We start from the raw sequence: 18678 nt of genomic DNA on the forward strand, positions 1-18678 counted from the left end.
AGTTTTGATCACCACCTTCTCTTCTTTTTTCCCTCCTAACTTCGTGTCTGCACATCTAGATTTCCTCCTCTGATGCCCCTCTTCAGCCTTTGGTAGCCTCTCCTTCTCTGCAAGCTGCTGTCGATAAAAACAAATTAGAGGTATAGTAATGTTTTCCACATGTGCATTTGTAGTGTTCATTGATAGGTGGGTTCTCACAAGGTTGTGATTTAGGAAGACTGGGAGAAATCATGTTTTGAATGATATTCAGAATGAAAAAATGGCAAATATTTTAATTTACTAAATCTTGTCCTATGCTGTTCGCATGAGTAAAGAGTTTCATTATATATTGAATTTCAGAGTGACTGATTTGGGAGCTATTACTATATGTAGCCATTAAGCAATTTTGGTTGTCATATTTATTATTGTCTCGTAGGAACTAGCTTTAAGCTAGATGAAATTTAAAGATACATTGTTATTGAATTCTCTGATCTCTAGGTCTTTGATCAAAAATCTTTTCTGACTGTGATGCTGTTATTATAAGCACTTGAAAACTGGTGTCAATTTCTTTTTTTTTTTTGAAGTAATATCAACTGTCATAGAAAAAATATGTATTTTATGGGATTGTGAATTTAGAACTGTCAGTGATGATTTTTAGAGTATGATCTGAGTGGAGGTAGTAAGATAAGTGTTCTGTTTGTTTGTTTGTTTTTCAAGACAAGGTTTCTCTGTGTAGCTTTGGAGCCTGTCCTGGAACTCGATCTATAGACCAGGCTGGCCTTGAACTCATAGAGATCTGTCTGCCTCTGCCTCCTGAGTGCTGGGATTAAAGGTGTGCACCACCAACCGCCCGGCAAGATAAGTATTCTTATGTCTTGTATTATGTATTCTTCAAGTCTTGTGTGCACATATTTGAGAGTTTTAATTTCCTTTGATTCTATCTTTTCTTGTGTCTACTTCTTTATAAGTGGCATGCTAGACTTGTGGGACACAAAGACAAATAAGATATACCTGTGCCCTTGTGGACTTCATGGTCTAAAGGGGGGAAATAGGTAACTATACAGTTGTTTATAATGCAGTCTGTTTATGCTGTGACTGAGATAGCTTTGCTATAGATGGTTTTATACTCTTGAATAGGCATTAGCTATAAGGATCAGGAGGTATTCCAGGTAGAGAAAGCAGCTTGTGAAAAAAGTATGGTTGGAGTACTGTGTTTAAGGACTGACAGGTTGAATGGTGGGAGGAAATAGGAAAGAGACGGGAAGAAGTGTTGGGGGAGGCCTTAAGAATCCACTGAAGGAGACTGGTTTTTCTTCTGAAGGCTGTGTTACTTTAGTGATGAGTTTTAAGGGAAAGGGGCAAAGGATCAGATTTTCATTTTTTAACACTGTTCTCCTGACTCCTGGGGAAGTGAATTTTGTGGTAATGAGTGGAGAAAAAGGCATAAGAACCAGGCTTAATCCAAGAATAAAATGACAGAGACATCTGCTAAAGTGGGACAGAGAAAAGAAGAGTGTATGTAGTTTTGAGAGATCGTAAGGTAGACTCTTTGGTGTTTAATAACTGGTGAGCTGTGGGAGTGCTTTGGAAGCCTTTTCCTTCCATTTCCGACTTCATCACCTCCATATGAGATAAGGAGCTGATTTGAAAAGAAACATGGAAAAGGAGATGAGTTCAAAGTTGGGCATGTTAAGTATGAGGCTACAGATGCCTAGTAGATATTTGGACATGGAGATATTTGGACATGGAGATTTACAGCTCAGAGATACAGAGGTAGGAGAGATGGACTCTCAGATCTGAATAGTGTGCTGAACCACAGGAGAAAGCCATTTCCATGAGACTAGCTGAGAGTTTTCAGCACTAGGGGAGTTCCTGAGACTGAGGTAATTGTAGAGCAGGCAGCACAGGGTTAAAAGTGAACAGGCTCTGGTGACTCAGTGGTCCTTCAATTTAAGTTCTGGAGGGCCTCTGTTCTTGTCTCTGTTTTCCCCTCCTTTTTTCCACCTTCCTTTCCCTTTTTTGACACGGGGTTTCAGTGTAGTTCACGGTGACCTTGAACTCCTGATCCTCCTCTGGAGTTTTGGGATTACAGGTGTGTGACACCGTGCTTGACTCTTTGTTGTTTTTTTAACAGCTTTCGAGTCTGTGGGTAAGAGTCACCTCTGGGTCAGACTCAGGGATCCTAGTTCAGAGCCCACGCTGTTCATGTTGCTTCCAGTCCTGGGTCATTGTGCCCTCACTGGAATCAGCTGTGTTTCATTGGCTGAAATTCTCATAGTAAAGGGAGTCAAGTCATACTGCTTTCCCCTATTAGATGTAACTAAGTACATTTATTTTGGGTGATTTCATATGTGCCCACCAATCATAGTGATTGAATTATGAGCCTTTTTCGTTAGTGATGTTTTCCCTGAAAAGTAACTTTGTTTCTGTAGGCTGCTGTATCAAAATACCATGTGTTGTGTAGCTTATGAACAACAGTAATCTATTTCTCACAGTTCTGGAGGCTGTAAAGTTCAAGACCAAGGCCCTGTGCCTGGGTGTGGGCCCACTTGCTTATTCATAGGATGACACCTTGCTGTGATCTCACTTGGTGGAAATGGGTAAGACTCACTCCGGGGCCTGTTTTACAGGAACACTAATCCCAGTCATAGGGGTTCCACTCTTGTGACTTCATCACCTCCCAAAGGCCCTCAACTCTTAATACTGGCTCTCAGTGTTGGGGTTTTAGTCTCAACACATGGATTTGGAAGTGGCCACAAGCATTCCAACCATAGCAATAACTAACAGCTCTAAGAAGTTAAGGAGCAACTTACTTAGCTCATTAACATGGGTCAGCTTTTCTCACTAAACCTTACTAATTATATCTAGAAGGTATTTTATAGTTTATAAAAGATTTTTGCTCATTTTATTTTTCTTATAAAGTAGGGATAATTACTCATTTCATGAAGTTGTTGTGAGGATAAATGAGTTCGGAACAGTGTCTACTTAGCACGTAAAGGTTCAGTAAATATCCTCTGTAACCTAAGGAATAATAACAGGTAAAGCTCTGCTGTACTTCAGTGAGCAGTGAGACTTGAATGCTTGGGGTCTTCGGTCCATCAGCACAAAGGGATACCGAGTAGTTGTTGGATTTTGAGTATTACTTTCCTAGGTTTTTGTTTCTTCATTTGCAAGAAAATAGTCATGACTGTAGTTGCTTTGGACAGTTTTTGCAAAGATTAAATTAGACACTAAGGAAGAAGTATGTATTTTAGAAGTGAAGGTTTGGTTTGGGTTATGGTTGAGTCAGATATAGATGATGCTTCTAGTTGACCCCCAAGAGCTTAAATTTTACTTCTAATCTGAAGTTCCAAGTAATTGGGCAGATATAAAAGTATTCTGAGAAATAACCTACTTCCTAGATGGTCTTCTGTTTGTTTTAGACCATTTTGATATATGCTCATTTGGTAATTAAAATCACTTGCTCTTTTTGCTTTTGCACTATAGGTATTCAGAAAGTCCAACTTTATGTTACATTTACTTTGTTCTTGAAAAGCATCATGGAAACAAATGGTTTGAGAGAGTTATCCTAAGAAACCTTAAATGTAATTTTTTTAATCTAGATTGTTCTAATTTGCTTTTCCATTGCTATGATAAATAACCATGACCAAGAGCAACCTAGGGAGGAAAGGGTTGATTTTAGTTTACACTTCTAGGTCACAGTTCACTATTGAGGGAAGTTGGAGCAGGAACTGAAGTAGGAACTCCAAGCAGAACCCCTGGAGGATGCTGCTTGCTTTCTAGGTTGCTCACTATCTGTGCTTTCTCCTGTAACCCGGCCCACCTGTAGGGATGGTACCCTCACAGTGGGCCAAGCCCTCCCACATCAGTCAAGACAGTCTCTCATAGACATGGCCACAGACCAGGCGGTCAAGGTAGTTCTTCACTTGAAGTTCCCTCTTTGCAACTAACTGTAGGTTGTTTCTAGTTGACAATAAATACTAATACGCAGATTCTAGAAATTTAGCCATCTATTCTCATTTTGCTGCACGTAAACCATTTGTTGGAGTCTGTATACGAATGTACTCACCAACTTACTGTTACTCTCACTGTTTGCCAGTGAAAGGAGATGTTAACAGGAGAAGTGCTGTAGAATTTTGCTGCTGTTCTTAAGCTTATAATTGAAGGCACTGCTGTTTATGCCATAAAGATACTTGCTATGATTTTTTTTTAATTTGAGACCAATGCTGAGTTTCTTTTTCCTCTTTTATATTTTGCTGCAAGTGCTGAAATTGAAAATAAATTTCTTATATTGGTGTGCTGCTTTATACTTTACAGTATTCTGAGGTTTTTAATATCTTTTAAGAATAAATGTACATTATTAAATATATGTTGACTGTGAATACTTATAAGCAGTCACTGTGTATATATGTATATGTGTCATCTATCACTATGTAAACTGAATGTTAATTGTCACTTCAAAAGCTCCCATCTTACTCTCTTTTAATCACTTCATTCTTTCTGTTTAGAGGTAATTAGCATCCTGATTTTCTACTTATCATCATCAATTTTGTGTTTTTGTGCATGTATGTGCTTTAAATTATTTTATTTTTATAATTTTATACTTGTATTCATACCTTCAAACTATATTTTTTGTCTTTTGAACTTTATATGAATGGATAAATCCACTGAAGTTCTTAGTTCACACTATAGCCTAGGAATTACCACTGTTCTCTTTACTGATTTATATGTGGCAGCTACAGATTTGGTCTTTAGGTATTTTGACTAAGTTTAATGTAGTCATCCTTTTATCTTCCTGCCTCTCTCTGTCTAGCTCTCTCATCTCTCTCTCTCTTTCTCTTCCCCCCTCCCTCCCTCCCTCCCTCCCCTCATCTCTACTCTCCCTCCCTCCCCCTTCCCTCTCCCCCTTCTCTCCTTTTGTGACCTTTAAAATTTATTGTTACTGTTTTTAATTCTCCTTGGAGTGAGTACAAGTGGTGATCACCATAATACCATTATTATAATTTACCCCAACTACTTACACCAGTCATTTGGCTCAGGCCCCATGTACTGTCCTTAGTCCCATCCTGTCCCGTCCCGTCCCTTGTGTCCCACTGTCCCCCCCCCCCCCCCCCCCCCCGACTGGAGCTGAGGACTGAACCCAGGGCCTTGCACTTGCTAGGCAAACACTCTACCACTGAGCTAAATCCCCAACCCCTGTCCTTAGTATTTTTAATGAGAAAATCTTTATACTTGTTTTTAAAAACATAAAACTATGATAGTGGCCTGAAAATATTTTGTGGTTACTTTTGAAATTAAGATGATTTTAACTCTTGTGTTTTTCTGATATGGTGATATTTTATCCATATCACAAAGAAAGTCAGTCCTGCTGGGCGTGTGGTGAACACCTTTAATCTCAGCACTTGAGAGGCAGAGGCAGGCAGATCTCTTGAGTAACAAGGCAGCCTGGGCTATAGGGTGAGTTCTATATATCCAGGGCTGCATAGTAAGACACGGTCTCAAAAAGAAAACAGAAGTCCACGTTTGAAGTTTTTAATAATCCTCTGTATTGTCATTAGCATGTAACCTCAGTGAAAAAATGAAATTGCTTCTGGCTTTCAAATTTCAGTAGCATGTGGTAATGCAAGCACTTGATACTTCCGTCGTTCTCAAATGGTGATTTACACTAAAAAAATGAACCAAAAGTTTCTGTTTTAAAAAGTAAACTTATGAAAACTTTGGACTATGTTTTAGAAAGAAAAGGAAAAAAAAAAGGAAGAGAAAAAGAGAGAAAAGGAACCAGAAAAGCCTGCCAAACCACTAACAACTGAAAAGGTAAAATTTCTTTTTAAAAAATTACCATCTTTTTATATGGCTATATTAAAGACTTTCTGGATATTTATGAAATGCCAATTACTAGCTTTTCAGCAAGTAATTTATGCAGTTAATCCTCCATACTGAGCATAACCTTCTGAACTCTCTTACATGATTTCTAGTCAGTTATAAATGTGGGTTTACATCATTTGAGGTCCTCGTGAAACAGATATTCTCTGCGTGACCCTGAGAATGGTGGTTTTAGCTGCCATGTAGAGTGAGACTGGAGTAAGTTTACAAAATGAAGAGATCACACGTGATAGTTCAGAGAGGATTCCATGCTTCATAACATATGAGCTAGATCTTGAAGCATGAGCAGTTTTAATGTGGAAGAAAAGATGTTAGAATAAAAGGCAGCCTCAAGGTGGCCTTGGAAACCATAAATAAACTGTGAGTTTGGATAAATTTGTGTCTGTATATGAGGAGTAGTGAAAAGTAAGGCCAGAACGGTCGATTGAATTCACATCGTAGGTATTTACGTATTCTTCTGGTTGAGGAGTGGCTCTGGAATACACTTTGTTCTTGATTTCTCTCTTTCCTTATCCCTCCCTTCTATAGCTCAGGTCAACTCAAGGTCCTTTCTTAAGTTTCAAATTACATTTGAGTTGATGTGTTATGTGTGTGTGCTCTAGCAAGTGTATGTGTTTGCACTGGGGTTTGTGGAGGTCAGCAGACAACTGCTGAGGTTGGTTCCCTGCTTCCACCATGTGGGTTCTGGGGATCGAACTCAGGTCAACCGGACTTGGAAACAGACATCTTCAGCAGACATCTGCTGTGCCATCTCATTGGCTCCCAGGCCAGATGCTTAACTCCTCCCTCCTCAGCCTCTAAGTGCTGGGCTGGTAGATAGGTGGCACCTCACCTGGCTAATACTTGAGTTTCTAAAGGAGGTGGTGCCCTAATTTAGAGACAGTCTTTTGCAAGATTGTTTTGGCAGTAGTATGTAAGAAAGGTGTGTTAGATAAGCTAGAGTTAAGGAGAACATCATGTTTGTAAAGGATTTGGGTGTAAATTATGGTGCCTTGATTTTGAATGTGTTTTATCATATATGTGTGGAAACATGGAAAGAGAATAATTAATAAGGCGATGTCCTTTATTTTAGCTTTTGAAAATTTAAAAATCAACATTAATGAGGCATAAAGGACATGCGACAGTGTTTATTTATTTATAGGGCAGAATAGAAGTATATGCTGGTTCTTTCTATTGTCATGAATTGGAATGAGCTCTCAAATAGTCATAGACTAGTCTTGCTCTTTATATCCAAGATTCCTGCTTCTCGGTGTAGCAGTCCAGATTGTCCACCATCCGACCTCTGCTTCCTGGCTTTCTCCTTTAATTCTTGACACCGTTTAGCTCTGTCCATGGCCACACACCTCTGCTTTCCGTACCCATTGAGTTGCCTTGCCGAGGTTGTCTTTCCTCTTCCCTGCCTTTTGCCTTAGATAGCTTCCCTTCACCTTTCCAATGGAACTCCTCTTCATGTTCCAATGAGATAGCATTTTCTTTCTTTTATTAATTTTTTTATTTTTACATACCAACCACAGTTTCCCCTCCCCCCTCCTCCCATCCCCTTCCCCCTCCTCCCATCCCCTCCCCCTCACCTCCCTTCTACCCCCACCCCACTCCTCCTACATCTCCATTCAGAAAGAATGAGGAGGTCTCCCTTGGGGAGTCAACATAGCATGGCATATCCAGTTGAGGCAGGACTAAGCTCCTCTCCCTGCATCAAGACTGGGCAAGGCATCCCACCATAGTTAATAGGTTCCAAAAAGCCAGCTCATGAGCCAGGGAAAGGTATTGGAGCCACTGCTAGGGGCCCCACAAACAGACTAAGCTACACAACTGTCACCCACATGCAGAGGGTCTAGGTCAGATCCCACATGCAGGATCCCTAGCTGTTGGTCTAGAGTCCATGAGCTCCCACGAGCTCAGGTCAGCTGTCTATGTGCGTTTCCCATCATGATCTTGACACCCCCCCCCCCCCCCCCCATATAATCTCTACTTCCTCTCTTCGACTGTACTCCTGGATCTTGTCCCAGTGCTTGGCTGTGGATCTCTCCATCTGCTTCCATCAGTTACTGGATGATGCTTCTATGATGACAATTAGGATAGTCACCATTCTGATTACAGGAGAAGGCTAATTCAGACACCCTCCCCACTATTGCTAGGAGTCTTATCTGGGGTCATCCTTGTGGATTTCTGGCATTTTCCCTGGCACCATGTTTCTCCCTAACCCCATAATGGCTGCCTCTATCAAGATTATCTCTTTCATTGCTCTGCCTTTCCATCTCTCCCCTAGCTCAACCATCCCCATTCCTCATGTTCCCATCCCCCACCACTTCCCCTTTAGACGCCCTCCCCACCCCCAGTTTACCCAGGAGATCTAATCTATTTCCCCTTCCCCAGGGCGATCCATACATCCCTTTTAGGGTCCGCCTTGTTCACCTAGTTTCTCTGGGGCTGTGGAGTGTAACCTGGTTATCCTTTGCTTTACATCTGCTATCCACTTCTGAGTGAGTATATACTGTAGTTGTCTTTCTGGGTCTGGGTTACCTCACTCAGGATGTTTTTTTCTAGTTCCATCCATTTGCCTGTAAATTTCATGATGTCATTGTTTTTTTACTGCTGAGTAATACTCCATTGTGTATATGTACATTTTCTTTATCCATTCTCTGGTTGAGGGGCATCTAGGTTGTTTCCATGTTCTGGCTATGAACATAACTGAGGAAGTGTCCTTTTGGTCTGATTCAGCATCCTTTGGGTATATGCCCAAGAGTGGTATTGCTGGGTCTTGAAATAGGTTGATTCCCAATTTTCTGAGAAACCACCATACCAATTTCTAAAGAGGCTGTACAAGTTTGCACTCTCACCAGCAATGGAGGAGTGTTCCCCTTACTCCACATCCTCACCAACATAGGCTGTCATTAGCATTTTTGATCTTTGCCATTCTGATAGGTGTAAGGTGATGGTATCTCAGAGTTGTTTTGATTTGCATTTCCCTGATAGCTAAGGGTGTTGAACAGTAAAGAAGTAAAGTACACTTCTTTAAGTGTATCTTGGCTGTTTGAAATTCTTGTGTTGAGAATTCTGTTTAAATCTGAACCCCATTTTTAAATTGAATTATTTGGTATTTTAATGTCTAGCTTCTTGAGTTCTTTATTTTGGAGATCAGTCCTCTGTCAGATGTGGGGTTGGTGAAGATCTTTTCCCATTCTGTAGGCTGCTGTTTTGTCTTATTGACTGTGTCCTTTGTCTTACAGAAGCTTTTCAGTTTCAAGAGGTCCCATTCATTAATTGTTGCTCTCAGTGTCTGTGCTACTGGTGTCATATACAGGAAGTAGTCTCTTTGCCAATGCATTATAGGCTACTTCCCACTTTTTCTTCTATCAGGTTCAGTGTAACTGGATTTATGTTGAGGTCTTTGATACACTTGGACTTGAGTTTTGTGCATGGCAATAGATATGGATCTATTTGCATTCTTCTACATGTTGACATCCAGTGTGACAATACCATTTGTGGAAGATGCTGTCTTTTTTCCATTATACAGTTTTGGCTTCTTTGTCAAAATTCAGGTGTTTATAGGTGTGTGGATTAATGTCAGAGTCTTTGATTTGATTCCATTGATTCACGTGTTGGTTTTTATGTCAATACCAAGCTGTTTTTATTACTATAGTTCTATAGGAGAGCTTGAAGTCAGGGATGGTGATGTCTCCAGAGGTTGCTTTATTGTACAGGATTGTTTTGGCTATCCTGAGCTTTTTGTTTTTCCATATGAAGTTGAGTATTGTTCTTTCAAGGTCTGTGAAGTATTGTGTTGGGCTTTTGATATGGGGATTGCACTGAATCTGTACATTGCTTTTGGTAAGAAGGACATTTTTACTGTGTTAATTCTATCTATCCAAGAGCATGGGAGATCTTTTCATTTTCTGATATCTTCTTCACTTTCTTTCTTCAATGAGTTAAAGTTCTTGTTATACAGGACTTTCACTTGTTTGGTTAGATTTACCCCAAGATATTTTATGTTATTTATGGCTATTATAAAGGGTGTTGTTTCTCTGATTTCTTCCTCAGCCCATTTATCATTTGTATATAGGAGGGCTACTGAGTTTTTTGAGTTAATTTTGTATTCCGCCACATCACTGAAGGAGTTTATCAGCTGTAGGAATTCACTGGTATAATTTTTGGGGTCACTTGTGTCTACTATCATATCATCTGCAAATAGTGAAAGTTTGACTTCTTCCTTTCCAATTTATATCCCCTTGATCTCCTTTTGTTGTCTTATTGTTCTAGTTAGAGCTTCAAGTAGTATATTGAATAAATATGGAGAGAGTGGACAGCCTTGTCTTGTTCCTGATTTTAGTGGAATCGCTTTCAGTTTCTCTCCATTTAATTTGATGTTGGCTGTTGGCTTGGTGTATATTGCTTTTATTATGTTTAGGTATGTTCCTTGTATCCCTGATCTCTCTAAGATCTTTACCACAAAGGGGTGTTGGATTTTGTTAAAAGCTTTTTCAGCATCTAATGAGATGATTATGTGGTTTTTTTTCTTATCACTTTGTTTATATGGTGGATTACATTGACAGATTTTTCATATGTAGAACCATCCTTGCATTTCTGGGATGAAGCCTACTTGATCATGGTGGATGATTTTTTTTTTTTAATGTATTCTTAGATTCAGTTTGCCAGTATTTTATTATTTTTTCATCAATGTTCATGAGGGAGATTGGTCTGTAATTCTCGTTCTTTGTTGCTTCTTTGTGTGGTTTGGGTATCAGGGTGACTGTAGCCTCTTAAAAAGAGTTTGGCAATGTTCCTTCTGATTCTATTGTGTGGAACAATTTGAGGAGTATTGGTAATAGTTCTATGAAATTCAAGTAAAATTCTGTGGTGAAACCATCTGGTCCTAGGTTTTTTGGTTGGGAGACTTTTGATGACTGTTTCTATTCCTTTAGGGGTTATTGGTCTATTTAAATTGTTTATCTGATCTTGATTTAACTTTGGTATGTGGTACCTATCCAGAAAATTGTTCATTTCTTTTAGATTTTCCAATTTTGTGGAGTACAGGTTTTTGAAGTATGACCTGATGATTCTCTGGATTTCCTCATTGTCAGTTGTTATGTCTCCCTTTTCATTTCTGATTTTGCTAATTTGGATGCTCTCTCTCTGCCTTTTAGTTAGTCTGGATAAGGGCTTGTCTATCTTGTTGATATTCTCAAAGAACCAACTCTTTGTTTCATTGATTCTTTGTATTGTTCTCTCTGTTTCTATTTTATTGATTTCAGCTCTCAATTTGATTATTTCCTGGCATCTAATCCTCCTGGGTGACTTTGCTTCTTCTTCTTCTAGAGCTTTCAGGTGTGCTGTTAAGTCACTAGTGTGAGATTTTTTCAACTTTTTTATGTGGGCATTTAGTGCTATGAATTTTCCTTTTAGCACTGCTTTCATAGTGTCCCATAAGTTTGGGTGTGTTGTGCATTCATTATCATTGAATTCTAGGAAGTCTTTAATTTCTTTATTTCTTCCTTGACCTAGTGGTGATTCAGTTGAGCATTGTTCAGTTTCCATGAGTTTGTAGGCTTTCTGTAATTTGTGGTGTTGTTGAATTCTAACTTAAACCATAGTGATCCAATAAGATATAGGGGGTTATTCCAACTTTTTTGTATCTGTTGAGATTTGCTTTGTGACCAAGTATGTGGTCAATTTTAGAGAAGGTTTCCTGAGGTGTTGAGAAGACAGTATATTATTTTGTGTTTGGATGAAATGTGTAGATATCTGTTAAGTCCATTTGAGTCATAACATCTGTTAATTCCCTTATTTCTCTGTTAAGTTTCTGTCTGGCAGACCTGTCCCTTGTTAAGAATGGGATGTTGCAGTCTCCCACTATTAATGTGTGGAGTTTGATGTGTGAATTAAGGTTTAGTAATGTTTCTTTTACGTATGTGGGTGCCCTTGTATTTGGGGCATAAATGTTCAGAATTGAGACTGCATCTTGATAGATTTTTCCTGTGATGAATATTAAATGTCCTTCTCTGTCTCTTTTAATTAATTTTAGTTTGGAGTCTATTTTGTTAGAGGATAGCTATCCACCAGCTTGCCACTTAGGTCCATTTGATTGGAAAATCTTTTCCCAACCCTTTACTCTGAGGTAATGTCTGTCTTTGAAGCTGAGGTATGTTTCTTGTATGCAGCAGAAGGATGGATCCTGTTTTCCTATCAGTTCTGTTAGCCTGTGTCTTTTTATAGGTGAATTGAATCCATTGATATTAAGAGATATTAATGACCAGTGACTCTTAATTTCTATTTTTTTTTTTTTTGGTTTCATTGTTGTTGGTAGTGTGTGTGTTTACCTTCTTTGTGATTTGCAGGTGTGAGATTATCTATTGCTTATGTTTTCATGCTTGCAGCTCGCTTCCTTGGGTTGGAGTTTTCCTTGTAGTACTTTCTGTAGGGGTAGATTTGTGGATAGGTATTGTTAAATCTGGTTTTGTCCTGGAATATCTTGTTTTCTCTATCCTATGGTGATTGAAAGTTTTGCTGGGTATAGTAGTCTAGGCTGATATCTGTGGTTTCTTAGTGTCTGCAAAACGTCTGTCCAGGACCTTCTGGCTTTCAGAGTTGAATGTAATTCTGATAAGGTCTGTCTTTATATGTTACTTGGCCTTTTACCTTTGCAGCCCTTAATATTTTTTCTTTATTTTTGTATGTTTAGTGTTCTTTTTTTGGTTTTTCGAGACAAGGTTTCTCTGTGTAGCTTTGCGCCTTTCCTGGAACTCACTTAGTAGCCCAGGTTGGCCTCGAACTCACAGAGATCCACCTGCCTCTGCCTCCCCAGTGCTGGGATTAAAGGTGTGCGCCACCACCGCCCGGCATGTTTAGTGTTTTGATTATTATGTGGCGTGGGAACTTTTTCTTTTGGTCCAATCTCTTTGGTGTACTGTAAGCTTCTTGTATCTTCATAGGCATTTCCTTCTTTAGGTTGTCCTTCTTTGAGCTGGAATTCATCTCCTCCTATCTGATTTTTCATGGTGTCCCAGATTTCCTAGATGTTTTGTGTTAAGAATTTGTTGTATTTAGCCAGGCGGTGGTGGTGCATGCCTTTAATCCCAGCACTCAGGAGGCAGAGCCAGGTGGTTCTTTGTGAGTTTGAGGCCAGCCTGGTCTACAGAGTGAGATCCAGGAAAGGCACAAAGCTACACAGAGAAACCCTGTCTCGAAAAACCAAAAGAAAAAAGAAAAAAGAAAAAAGAATTTGTTGGATTTAACATTTTCTTTGACCAGTGAATCTATTTCCTCTATTGTATCTTCAACACCCAAGTCTCACTTCCATCTCTTGTATTCTATTGGTTATGTTTGCATCTGTAGTTCCTGTTTATCCAGATTATCTGTTTCCAGAATTCCATTGGTTTGTGTTTTCTTTATTGCCTCTATTTCAATTTTCAGATCTTTAACTGTTTCCTTCACCTGTTTTATTGGTTTTTTTGTTTGTTTGTTTTTTTTGTTTGTTTGTTTTTTGTTTTGGCTTGGCTTGGCTTGCCTTTCTTGACTTTAAGGTATTTACTGATTTCTTCAATTTTTGTCTTGATGTCTTTAAGGGAATTTTTCATTTCTTCTTTAAGGGCCTCTATTATCTTCATGAAGTTATTTTTAAGGTCATTTTCTTCCGCTTGATCTGTGTTGGGATGTTCAGGTCTTGCTATTGTAGAACCACTAGGTTCTGGTAGTGCCATAGTGTTCTTTATATTGTTGAATGTATTTTTTTTTTTTTTTTGGTTTTTTCGAGACAGGGTTTCTCTGTGTAGCTTTGCGCCTTTTCCTGGAACTCACTTGGTAGCCCAGGCTGGCCTCGAACTCACAGAGATCCGCCTGGCTCTGCCTCCCGAGTGCTGGGATTAAAGGCGTGCGCCACCACCACCCGGCTTGAATGTATTCTTACACTGCCATTACCCATCTAGGTTTGGGATAATTATAGGTACAGGTGTTGATTCTTACGATGTCTTTGTTGGGTGGGTCTTTTATTCCTTTATTGTCAGTTTCCTTTATTGTCTTTTGGCCTGAATGGCCAAGGGTTTTGGTGATTGGCTGGTTGTCAGGTCAAGTATGGTTGTCTCAGCTGAGGTTTGTGGGGGTCTGGGTGTCTATATCCAGCATATCGTTCAGTTCTTCTGGCTGGTGTGGGCTTTACTTGGGCCTATGGGGTTTGTTCTTCCAACTGGTGTGGGTTGTGTCTGTGCTTGTTCTTCCAATTGGTGTGGGTAGCGCTTGTGCCTGTAGGGTCTGCTGGTGTTGCTAGAGAAGACTGTTCATGGAGAGGATGCTGGGGTAGATGGGATTGGGCATCAGAATGAGTCTGTTCTTCCAACTGCTGTAGGTGGAGCTTGTGCCTCTAGAGGCTGTTGATGTTAAGGGGGATGGTTGGTCAGGGGGAGGATGATGGGTTTGGTGGGTTTGGGTGGCAGAGTGGGTCTTGTAGGTTATATTGTCCAATGAGTGGCATTGGTGGTGCCGGCAGGACTCTTACCTCCTGGCAGGCTGCTGGGACTGAGATGGGAGGGGAAGCTACACAGGATGTACCCTGGGGCTTAGGACCTAGAGATTGGGGCAGTTTAGTTGGGAGACCAGTCACTCACTTCTAGTTGGTGTAGGTGGTGCTCGTTCCTGTAGGTGTTATTGTTTGTTTTTTTAACTCTTTTTTGGGGGACCTGCCAGCCAGCTCCCAAACAAATCATACACGGAGGCTTATTATTACTTATGAATGTCTGGCCTTAGCTTGGTTTGTTGCTAGCCAACTTTCCTTATCTTAAATTATCCCATCTACCTTTTGCCCCTAGGCTTTCCCCATTCTCTAACTTCTGTAAATTTTACTCTTACTCCATGGCTTGCTGTGTAGCTGGGTAACTGGCCCCTGGAGTCCTCCTTCTCTGGCTCCTAGAGCTTAGCTCTCTTTTCCTAGAAATCCCAGATTTCTCCTATATATTCTCTCTGCCTGCTACCCCTGCCTATCTTTCTCCTGCCTTGCTATTGGCCAGTTCTTTATTAGACCAACAGGTGTTTTAGTCAGGCACAGTAACACAGCTTCACAGAGTTAAACAAATGCAACATAAACAAAAGTAACACACCTTAGAATATCCTACTACATTCCCCCTTTTTGTCTAAATAAAAATAAAGGTTTTAACTTTAACATAGTATAACTACATACAACCAAAACAGTTACCTAGTAAGAATTAGTTTACAATATTCAGTCCATTTGTAGTTAGCATATTTAAAGAAAATAATGCATTATCTATCCTATCTTAGTGAATCAAAAATTTTACACCTAATTTACTATCTGTCATAACTAAGGAAAACTGAAGTTGTAACTATTTAGTGTTCAAAACCATCAAAGACCCAGAAGAACGTAATATTATCTAAAAACAAGATATTTGGCTGCCCGGCCGGTCACCCAAAGTTCCTCTGCAACATTGATGCCCCCATCTTCAGCCTACAGGCCTAGAGTATCTGGCAGACATTTTTATGGAGTAGGAATTTTGAACTGTCCTGCCTTGTTTTGGCAAAGTTCATCAGTCATTTTTCTCTGTGTCCTGAAGAATGTCTGGCGAACCCTTAAGTGAAGCTGGAATTTTGAAAACTTGTCCTGCCTTGTTTTGGCAAAGTTCAACAGTTATTTTTCCTGTGTGTCCTCTATGTCTAGTCTGCATAGCACATTGTCAGCAAAGGCAAGAACAGTTTCTTTGCCTAGTGACTAACTTTGCCACAATGAAAGCAAACTCCATAAGGAGTTTGTTCAGTGCCCATCATTCTCTCTGAGGTAAATTGGTGCTGCGAGGAACAGATGTGTCTCATTGTCATGAAAAGCCCTAAGTTAACAAAACATTTTAAATGCCATATTCTGTACATCTTTGAAAGGTTTGAAGACCATCTATCTATCTAAAATATATCTATTTAACCTTGAAAACATACATATCTACAATTTTGATTGTTATAAACATAGTAACCTATGTTTCCTGATTATCTTATATTGTTTATAATAATAGCTTTCAAAAACTAGAACTTCATTCTACATTTCCAAAGGAACTGCATAGGCACAATACTTTAAACCAAAATAGAAACATACATACAATATGTTGTAACAAAATAACCTTAAACTTTTGTCAATATACAAAAATCTTTAAACAAAAGTAGAAACATATATACAGTATAACAAAAATAACTTTAAATTTGTATCAATATTCTATATTCCCCTAAATGATAACAAACACCCATAACCCACCAAATAACCAAAAACCATCCCCCCAACTCTTGGGAATGTGGGCATAGTTTTCTCCATACTGCTTCCTGCTGTCTGTGGGTTCCAGAGGGAAAATTTTGAGATAATTAACAAGGCCTGGGAAGACCACCAGTAACTTTTGCTGATAGATATCACTTGTCAAGTTTCAGGAGGTCTCACCTGATCAAACCTGACCCATATTAATCCTGAAGGAATACACAGCCTCTCATCTCCTGTGTGAACAAAACTCCAAAGCATTTTTGATTTCTGTTTGACAAATATATTTTTTGACTTTTTAAAAGTTAAGGCTTTCCTAAAGTATATAGGCTGATTTATTTCAACAGTCCCTCTTTCAATTCCAGGTCTCTCTGAAGCTATCTTTTGCTTTTCAACAATCAAAAAATTCAATATCAACACAATAACATACAGGATCCAGACTACCTATGTATTTCCCATCTTACATGGCTTTTTTCTTTTCCTCTGTCTTTAGAGACTTTATTTTATAAACTATTCTTTTTTTTTTAAATGACTATACCCTTTTTCTTTTCTTAAGCCTATGCACATTGTTAAACACACTGTAACCTGTTTAGAGGTTTTTCTGTCTGGATCTCTTTTACCTGAGTATCTCTAGTCTTTTTTGACCGTACAGCAAACCTTAGACTGATAAAGTACACCTGGATCCTCTGCGTGAGACCCTCGGCTGGCTTGGTCCAATATTTGGGTTCTGAAAACCAAATGTGGAACTCGAGGCCAGTTGGAGGTTTGTCTGACCAGGAACCCACATTCAGCCTTCCTAGAACTCTATAATGCTGATGCTTAATTTTTTGTTCTTACTTAATGTACTAACTGTTCAAGGGCTTGCTGATTGGCAGAAGCGGTCCAGCTAAAACTCTTAAAAGGAGCCGAATTTTTTTTTTTTTAACTCAGCTTTCTTAACACTTGCATGGAAATAAGGGCCCACGTTGGAAAGCCAAAATGTTGTTGGGGTTTTTTACCTTTTTCCTTTTTTGGGGGACCGGACACCCAGCTCCAACATAAATACACAGAGGCTTTTTTTTTTTTAACTTATAAATGCCTGGCCTTAGCGTGGCTTATTTTCTAGTCAGCTTTTCTTAACGTAAATTATCCTGTCTACCTTTTGCCTCTGGGCTTTTTCCATTCTCTGACTTCTGTAACTCTTACTCTAACTCCTGGCTTGCTGTTTAGCTGGGCCCAGCCTATCCTTTCTCCTGTCTTGCTATTGGCCAGTTCTTTATTAGACCAGCTGGTGTTTTACACAGGCACAATAACACAGCTTCACAGAGTTAAACAAATGCAACATAAACAAAAGTAACACCTTAAAATATTCTACTACATCTAGGTGTAGCCAAATTTCTAAGTGGTCTTATTAAATAAAAAACACAGAGGCAAATATAGGGTGAAAGCCTTAGAGATCAGGGAAATAGTGAGAGCCACCAACCAACCTTACCTCACCAGCTCTGCAGCTTCCAAAATGCCACCACTTCCTGTCTACCCAGGCTTTTATTGCCTTGCTGTTCTGCCCTCTCATTGGCTCTTAGCCCAGCAACCTCACTTCCTTGTCACTGCCTATCTATACAGACCTCCAGGTCTCTGTGGTTGGTACTGGGATTAAAGGCATGTGTCACCACGTTTGACTCTGTTACCCAGTGTGGCCTTGAATACACAGAGACCCTGCCTGCCAAGTGATGGGATTAAGGGTGTGTGCTATCACTGCCTGACTTTTGTGTTAACTTAAAACGGCTTGCTATTTCCTCTGATCTCCAGGCAAACTTTATTTATTAACATACAAATAAAATATCGCCACATCTAGGGGCTTCTGTTGGGTAGGGATGGTTGGCTAGGGATGGTTGGCTGGGGATGGTTGGCTGGGGGCGGGAAATGAGGGGAGAATGGTGGGTTCAGTGGGTTTGGGCAGTGGAGTGGGTCTTGTAGGTTACAGAGTCCAGTGAGTGGGGGCGGAGATAGCATTTTCTTTTCTTCAAAGTTGTGATAACGTTGCTATGCATTTGATTTTAGTATTTTTATCATGTATTATTATTCAATTCTATAATTAGATAGCAGATTCATAAATATTTTGTTTTCTAAAATCATGTATTAGGTAGGATTAGACCTTAACATTTTTTAATATATCTTTTTTGTGATGCATTGGGTAAATACATGTAAAATGATAGTTTTCATCTCAGAATTTCTGTTAGCATTGTGATTCCAAGGTTACTGAGAAAGATTGCTAAATAACTTACTCTGTGCTAAAACCCATAAGACTAGCCTGCTATGTGGAATTATTTTATTTTTCAAAATGCTTTTAAATTTTCTTTGTTACTTTAAAATGTTATTTTAGTGACACTTTACTAAATTATATTCTTACCTTTTGTCAGATTAGATTTTCTTGCTAAAGATTTTAATACTTCCTTGAAGGAATAATTAAATTGGTGATTATAACCTGAAAACTAGTTTTAAGTCATCTCTTTCAATTTAATAGTCATCAGTGAGAAGCTATGAATGAAATCTATTTTAATTTCTTATTTGGTTACAAAGGAATTTTCAGGTCACTGCCAAGTTTT

At 39.2% G+C, this 18678-nt stretch overlaps 1 protein-coding gene across 3 annotated transcripts in view; it reads left to right on the forward strand.

Moving 5' to 3' along the window:
- The window catches only part of Smap1 (small ArfGAP 1), a 106547-nt gene that overhangs the window by 62139 nt on the left and 25730 nt on the right, over positions 1 to 18678 (forward strand). The window contains exons 5-6 of one of the 3 annotated variants that reach the window (XM_052745283.1): positions 60 to 140; positions 5713 to 5793. In XM_052745283.1, coding sequence (XP_052601243.1) covers positions 60 to 140; positions 5713 to 5793 — 162 coding nt within the window. The remainder of the gene's footprint in view (positions 1 to 59; positions 141 to 5712; positions 5794 to 18678) is intronic. The other 2 variants (XM_052745285.1, XM_052745284.1) reach the window with 2 other exon arrangements.

The sequence above is a fragment of the Peromyscus californicus genome, unplaced genomic scaffold (genome assembly GCF_007827085.1).
Source record: "Peromyscus californicus insignis strain IS unplaced genomic scaffold, ASM782708v3 Scaffold_19__1_contigs__length_69161282, whole genome shotgun sequence".
Classification (NCBI taxonomy): Eukaryota; Metazoa; Chordata; class Mammalia; order Rodentia; family Cricetidae; genus Peromyscus; species Peromyscus californicus.